The following is a 7,669-nucleotide window of genomic DNA, read 5'->3' as shown; positions in this document are numbered from 1 at the left end:
CCCTCTTTCCTTCTCCCTTCCTTCTTTCCTCCTTCCCTCCCTTTCTTCTTCCTCGTTGCCTCCCTCCTTCCCTTTCAATCATCCAATTCTTCCTTCACTAATTCCCTAGTTTGTTTATATGAAGTTTGGAGAGGCCGGCTTTGTACAGCTTCGGCCCCTACCTGCAGACATGCTCTCTCTCTCTCTCTCTCTCTCTCTCTCTCTCTGCTTTAAACAAGTTTTTCAGTTCAGTTTTCACAGTAGACGCCAATGGCACCATCGAAGAGCATCAAATGTCAGTCCAAAACGCACTAATTGACATGCATATTAGCAGTAATGAAGTGAGAGACAAACTTGATAAAATGAACAGTAATAAGACTCCCGGCCCAGACAGTTTCTACCCTAAAATACTAAAAAATGTGATGGATGTAATATGCAGCCCTCTAACATCTATCTTTAACAAGTCCCTACAACAAGAAAAGGTTCCAGCAGACTGAAGACTGGCTAATGTGACCCCTATATATAAAAAGGGCAGTAGAGATCAACCAGGTAATTATAGACCAATTAGCCTAACCTCCGTCTTGGGAAAGATCCTCGAAACATTAATTAGAAATAGGAAAGTTGAGTTCCTAGAAACCAATAACGTAATTAGGAACAGCCAGCATGGCTTTAGAACACGGAGATCATGCGTGACAAATTTAATTGAGTTTTACGATACACTTTAAAATGAATGATCGTACCAGGTCACTTGATATAATCTACTTAGACTTCCAGGAAGCCTTTGACAAAGTGCCGCATGATAAACTAATGACAAAAGTAAGATCACTTGGAATTGACGGAAATATTCATAGGTGGATACGTTGCTGGTTAAGTGAGAGAAAGCAAAGAGTCGTTATAAATGGAGTAGAGTCAGACTGGGCTCCAGTGACCAGTGGTGTTCCTCAGGGATCGGTGTTGGGACCAGTCTTATCTATTATGTATATTAACGATATCGATGTTGGCCTAAACAACTTCATTTCTAAATTTGTCGACGACACAAAAATCGGCAACACTATATTAACTGAAGAAGACAGAATTAACCTTCAAAATGACCTTAACAAAATTGTCAGCTGGTCAGAAAAATGGCAAATGCCCTTCAATGTAAGCAAATGTCAGGTACTGGAATGTGGGAAGAAAAACAAAAGGTATGATTACGAAATGAAGGGCCAAATCATTAGCAAGTCCTCATTAGTTAAAGATCTAGGCGTACTAATTTCAGACAATCTGAAATGTTCGAATCAATGTATCTCTGCCGCCAATAAAGCCAACAGGGCCCTAGGCCCTATATATTTTACATATAAATGCAAAGATATTGTAATCCCCCTATACAAAAGCATAGTCAGGGCACACTCTGAGTTTGCAGTGCAATTTTGGGCGCCTCACCTAATTAAAGATATAGAAATACTGGAAGCGGTCCAGCGTAGGGCTACCAAGTTAATCCCGTCCCTGAGGAATAAACCATACCTCGAGAGACTCAGGGAATTAAACCTATTCTCTCTTAGAAAACGGAGACTCAGGGGACAACTGATTGAATGTTTTAAGACTCTAAAAGGTTTTAGTAATACTGATTCAAGCAAGCTATTCACAGTAATTGCCGAGACTGTAACTCGAGGAAATGGTATGAAGTTGCAAGCAAGGAGGGCTAATCTTGATACAACCAAAAACTTCTTCACTTACTCTGTTGTAAGCGAATGGAATAAACTCCCTGGGAATGTGATTGAGAGTGGTACCATAAATATATTTAAAAAGAGACTGGACATGTATCTCGACGCAATTGGTATCGTTTAGTTAGGATGGAGCAATTATTGCATATTCGCGTCTGCATTCATCTATCCATTAGACACAGACAATATTTTAGGGAATATATAATAGATAAACATTCTATTTATCTTTTTATATATTAAAAAAATCATTTAAAAAATTGCAAGCATAATGTATGTGGCTGTATGCCCAAATTTTCCTTTTCCATATTATTCTACTTTCTGCCGATCCTATAAAATTCCTTCGGGTTTTTCATTCCTGCAAGGTATTACTTCCTCTCTTGTTTCCTGTACGGCAAATGCCGGAGGGTGTGGAGGGTGGGGGAGAGAGCCTTCTGCTGTGCTATCCTTTTCTCCTGCTCCTATGCATTATATTAGGATTAAGGCCGGACCACCTCGTAGGGACCGTAAGGTCTGTGTGGTCTGTGTATCTATGTAACTCTATGTAACTTTCTCTCTCTCTCTCTCTCTCTCTCTCTCTCTCTCTCTCTCTCTCTTCTCCCCTTATCTTGTTCAAGGTTTGTTTTTATTCTCTCTCTCTCTTATCTTGCCCAAAGATTGTTTTTACTCTCTCTCTCTCTCTCTCTTATCTTGCCCAAGGTTTGCTTTTACTCTCCTCTCTCTCTCTCTCTCTCTCTCTCTCTCTCTCTCTCTCTCTCTTATCTTGCCCAAGGTTTGCTTTTACTCTCCTCTCTCTCTCTCTCTCTCTCTCTCTTATCTTGCCCAAGGTTTGCTTTTACTCTCCTCTCTCTCTCTCTCTCTCTCTCTCTCTCTCTCTCTCTCTTATCTTGCCCAAGGTTTGCTTTTACTCTCTCTCTCTCTCTCTCTCTCTGAACCTGCACAGCCAATTCTTCATCTACCTTTCTTTCCTTCATTCATTTCCTTCTTTCCTTCCTTTCTTCACTCATGACTTCATTTTTCCCTTAATTCTTTCCTTCATTCATTCACATATTTATCCATTCATTTCTCCCTTCCTGCATTCATTCATTCATTTCTCCCTTCCTTCATTCATTCATTTCTCCCTTCCTTCCTTCATTCATTTCTCCCTTCCTTCCTTCATTCATTCATTTCTCCCTTCATTCATTCATTCAATTCTCCCTTCCTTCCATCATTTCTCCCTTCCTTCCATCATTTCTCCCTTCCTTCCATCATTTCTCCCTTCCTTCCTTCATTTCTCCTTTCCCTCCTTCCTCCTTCCCTCCCTCGTTCCAACAAACACATTTACTAACTCAACCAAAAGAAATTCATATTTTTACATTCTTATCTGCTGAGGATGTTCTTATCTCCCTAACACCTTTTCCTATGCGATTTGTTTTGTTTATTACACCTTACTGTCCAAGTCTGTGTTGCATAAATCCTTCAATCATCGCCATACTCTGCATAAATAAAACGTACAAAAGAATACTAACCAGCCATATCGAAAACTGAATCGCTAAGGATGAGGTGTTAGGGAGCTGTGTTCGTATTCCTGTCGGGTAAGGAAGCTCCCTAACACCTCTTCCTTAGCGATTTATTTTTGCATATGCCTGGTTAATGTCCTTGTGTACGTTATTTGTGCAGAGTATGGCGATGTTGGAAGGATTTAGGAAGCACAGAAAGGACAGTAAGGTGTAATAAACAAAACAAATCGCTACGAGAGAGGTGTTAGGGAGGTTCCTTAACTGCCCAGCACTGGCTTAGTTTGAATGATGTGTGGTGTGATGTGGTGTAGGGTAGTGACTGGTGTGGTGGTGTGTGGTGGAGCAGTGTGGTAGGGTGTGGTGTGTGTGGAGGGGGATAGTGATTGGTGTGTGTGTGTGTGTGTGTGTGTGTGTGTGTGTGTGTGTGTAAATAGACAGACATGTAGATAAAGAATTGGATAGATAGACACCCTAAATAAACAGACACAAAAAAATAATGGTTGTTTAAGGAGAAAGATTTAGGGAGGAAAGAAGGGAGGGAAGAAAGGAGAGGGAGGGAGGGAAGAGAGGAAGGGGAGGAAGGAGGGAAAAGAGGAGGGGGAGGGAGGGAAAAGAGGAGGAGGGGAGGGAGGGAGGAAGGAAGGGAGAGAAGGAATTTGAGATGGATGGATGGGGAAGGGAATAATGGAGAAACAGAGAGAGAGAGAGAGAGAGAGAGAGAGAGAGAATCCCGTCACATCTCTCTTCCGTGATATCCCTACTTCGTCATATCCCTATCCCGTCATATCCCAATCCCGTCACATCCCTATCCCGTCACATCCCTACCTCGTCACATCCCTACCCCGCCACATCCCTACCCCGTCACATCCCTACCCCGTCACATTCCTACCCCGCCACATCCCTACCCCGCCACATCCCTACCCCGTCACATTCCTACCCCGTCATATCATTACCCCGTCACATCCCTACCCCGTCACATCCCTACCCCCGTCACATCCCTACCCCGTCACATTCCTACCCCGTCACATCACTACCCCCGTCACATCCCTATCCCGTCACATCCCTACCCCCGTCACATCCCTACCCTGTCACATTCCTACCCCGTCACATCCCTACCCCCGTCACATCCCTACCCCGTCACATCTCTACCCCGGTCACATCCCTACCCCCTCACATCCCTACTCCGTCACATCCCTATCCCCGTCACATCCCTACCCCCGTCACATCCCTACCCTCGTCACATTCCTACCCCGTCACATCCCTACCCCCGTCACATCCCTACCCTCGTCCCGTCACATCCCTACCCTGTCACATCCCTACCCTCGTCACATCCCTACCCCGTCACATCCCTACCCCCGTCACATCCTTACCCCGTCACATCCCTACCTCGTCACATCCCTACCCTATCACATCCCTACCCCCGTCACATCCCTACCCCTTCACATCCCTACCCCCGTCACATCCCTACCTCGTCACATCCCTACCCCCGTCACATCCCTACCTCGTCACATCCCTACCTGGTCACATCCTTACCACCGTCAAATCCCTACCCCGTCACATCCCTACCACCGTCACATCCCTACCCTGTCACATCCCTACTCCAGTCACATCCCTACCCCGCCACATCCCTATTCTATCACATCTCTACCCCCATCACATCCCTACCCCCGTCACATCCCTACCCCTTCCAGCTGTGTTTACAACGTGGTGTCTGAGAGCCGTCTGCCAACCCGAATTTAATATAGTATTGGGTGGGGCGGGTTGTGTTGCGGTGTTTTGTCTTTTGTCAACGCTATATCCCGTAGCTCATTAAAGGCAATGCTATGGTTGTACATCCTCTCCATAGCACTTCTTCGTGACTAGCATCATTTTCTAGTGCTAATCTACTGTTCTATGTATTCAAGATGGAGAGAGGGTAATTTTAGGCCAAGTAAAACTGAAAAGAGTATGCGCTAGAGAGTGTATCTTGTCCCCTCCACTCCCTGACACTTCCCTCCTCAAGCCCCTCCTCTCTCTCTCTCTCTCTCTCTCTCTCTCTCTCTCTCTCTCTCTCTCTCCTACCTCAGCCTCTTCTATTCTCTTCCCCTCTTCCTCTCTTCCACCCTCCCCTCACCTTGACTCCCTTGATCAGTAACTTTATCTTCTGAGTCTAATGGATGGATGGCAGTGTTCTCTCTCTCTCTCTCTCTCTCTCTCTCTCTCTCTCTCTCTCTCTCTCTCTCTCTCACACACTACATTTCCAGCCAAAACTTGATGTTATTCGGCCAAGAGGGAATGCTATATATAGGAAGCTGTATTACTATTATCTTTCTCAATTGCTTCATGGTTGGCCAATTGTAGGCTTATGTTGTGGCGGTGGCTGGCCGATTGTATATACCTTGTGTGTGGCCAAGATAACAGCGATGATGGCAGAAGTGGTAGGAGTAGTGCTGGTAGTAGGTATAATAATGATAATAATAATAATAATAATAATAATAATAATAATAATAATAATAATAATAATAAATAGAAATAATAATAATAATAATAATGATAATAATAATAATAATAATAATAATAATAATAATAATAATAATAACCATACAATAATAACTAATATGTAGGTAGGACAGGGCACCCACCATCCACTCACTCGATGCACTGCTAAAATTAGGTGACTCTACACTGAGTGACGAGCCAAATGGTTTCCTGTTCTACATATAAACATAACTATGGACGCCAGGTGGTCAGGTGGGTTACGGCGCTGCAACCAGACCTATTCCAGCCCAAGGGGTGGCTGGGATTAATGTGGACGAAATGCTACTCATGGACTCTGACTGGTCATCTGTGTACGGATTATACTGTCTACCCTCCTGGATTCAAGGGTAGTTGAGGACTGTGTGTGTGTGTGTGTGTGTGTGTGTGTGTGTGTGTGTGTGTGTGTAGGGATCTTCACTTGAGAGAGAGAGAGAGAGAGAGAGAGAGAGAGAGAGAGAGAGAGAGACGTCAGCAAAGATGTTTAGTCTTACAGGATGATTGATTACATTCTCGCCTAAGCCAAGCAAACTCTCTCTCTCTCTCTCTCTCTCTCTCTCCCCGTTGCTTCAAAATTAAGGGAAATCTTCACAAAACATTTTCCTTCTTCCATATTTGAGGAGGAGGAGGAGATGAGAGAGAGAGAGAGAGAGAGAGAGAGAGAGAGAGAGAGAGAGAGAGAGAGAGAGAGAGAGAGAGAGAGAGAGAGAGAGAGAGAGAGAGAGAGAGAGAGAGAGAGAGAGAGAGAGAGAGAGAGAGAGAGAGAGAGAGAGAGAGAGAGAGAGAGAGAGAGAGAGAAGGAGAGAGAGTCATAAGAAGGAAAGACAATCAGGAGAGTGACACAAGAGGAAGGAAGGAAGGAAGGAAGGAAGGAAAGATGGAAGGAAGAAGGAAGAAGGGATGAAAGGATGGTTGGAATGAATGAATGAACGAACTTACAAACTAATGAAGGTAGGGAGAAAGGAAGGAAGGAAGGGAGAGGAAAGAAGGAAGGAAGGCAGGAGGGGAAGAAAGGAAGAGGGAGGAAAGGAGGAAAGGAGGAAAATAAGTGCAGGAGAGAAACAATGATAATTAGTGAAGCTGAGAGAAAGAGTAAAAATATGAAGGGATTTTAATAACAGAACACACAAACACACACACACACACACACACACACACACACACACACACACACACACACACACACACACACACACACACACACAAAGGAAAAACTGAGAAGCTGGAGCAGAAAACATACAAGTGCCAGACAACCCCTACCTTTTTGCACCTGACGAGGGCGATGATGGTGATGAGGTTGGCCGGGACGCCGAGGACGATGAAGGCGACGCAGCAGAAGACGGCAAAATCCAGCAGGTGTGGAGGGTAGTTGGCGAAGAGCGCCTCTACTCGCGTCCCATTGCTCGAGGGGGAGGTCTGGAGGCTGAAGTTGTGGGCCAAGGAGGAGAGATAGACGGTCTCCCGATCTCCAAGGATAAGAAGGGTACCACTCGAATCTAGGTCTCCATTTGCGTTAGTCGGATTGACAGATTCTTGGAGATCTAAGCCTCTTCCTGTGCTTACGGTGAAGAAGAGAGCCTGGCTGACGATGGATGTGGAGTTCTGATCATCCACCTCCTCCTGCACTTCCTGCTGCCTCCCTCCTCCTCCACCTACCCCGCCGGCAGAGCGGAGCAGTGCCCCTATGATGCCCTGACCTTGCCTGACTTCAGACTCCGTGCTGTTGCTTACTGTGTCAAGGAAGGTCATGGTGTGTTTAGCCCCGGTCAGGTCCACCCTAACAAGCGTCCTGTCTTCCTCATCATTTTGGTCATTCACTCTTCAAAGCCGGTGTCTAATTTTCAATCTTCCCTCAGATTTCAGAGCTGCCTTTCCCTGTACTGTCAACCCATTTCAGTATTTCAGTGGCCTGGATTTCTCTACTGGGGTTCACAGCACTCTGGATGCACGTAACTCTTCCTCCTGTCTCAGCATCAC

At 45.1% G+C, this 7,669-nt stretch overlaps 1 protein-coding gene across 1 annotated transcript in view; it reads right to left on the bottom strand.

The window, feature by feature from the left end:
* Positions 1-7,441, bottom strand: part of LOC145413233 (G-protein coupled receptor moody-like) — a 24,040-nt gene extending 16,599 nt beyond the window's left edge. Inside the window, exons 1-2 of the mRNA XM_080282965.1 lie at positions 7,390-7,441; positions 6,953-7,158 (exon numbers count right to left, since the gene is read on the bottom strand). Of these exons, the coding sequence (XP_080139091.1) occupies positions 6,953-7,158; positions 7,390-7,441 (258 nt within the window). The remainder of the gene's footprint in view (positions 1-6,952; positions 7,159-7,389) is intronic.
* Positions 7,442-7,669: the final 228 nt, after the last annotated feature.

Source organism: Coenobita brevimanus, chromosome 95, assembly GCF_032717465.1.
Source record: "Coenobita brevimanus isolate Jiangsu-jjx chromosome 95, ASM3271746v2, whole genome shotgun sequence".
Classification (NCBI taxonomy): domain Eukaryota; kingdom Metazoa; phylum Arthropoda; class Malacostraca; order Decapoda; family Coenobitidae; genus Coenobita; species Coenobita brevimanus.
The sequence above is the reverse complement of the archived record's forward strand: the minus strand, read 5'-3'. Positions and strand labels throughout refer to the sequence as shown.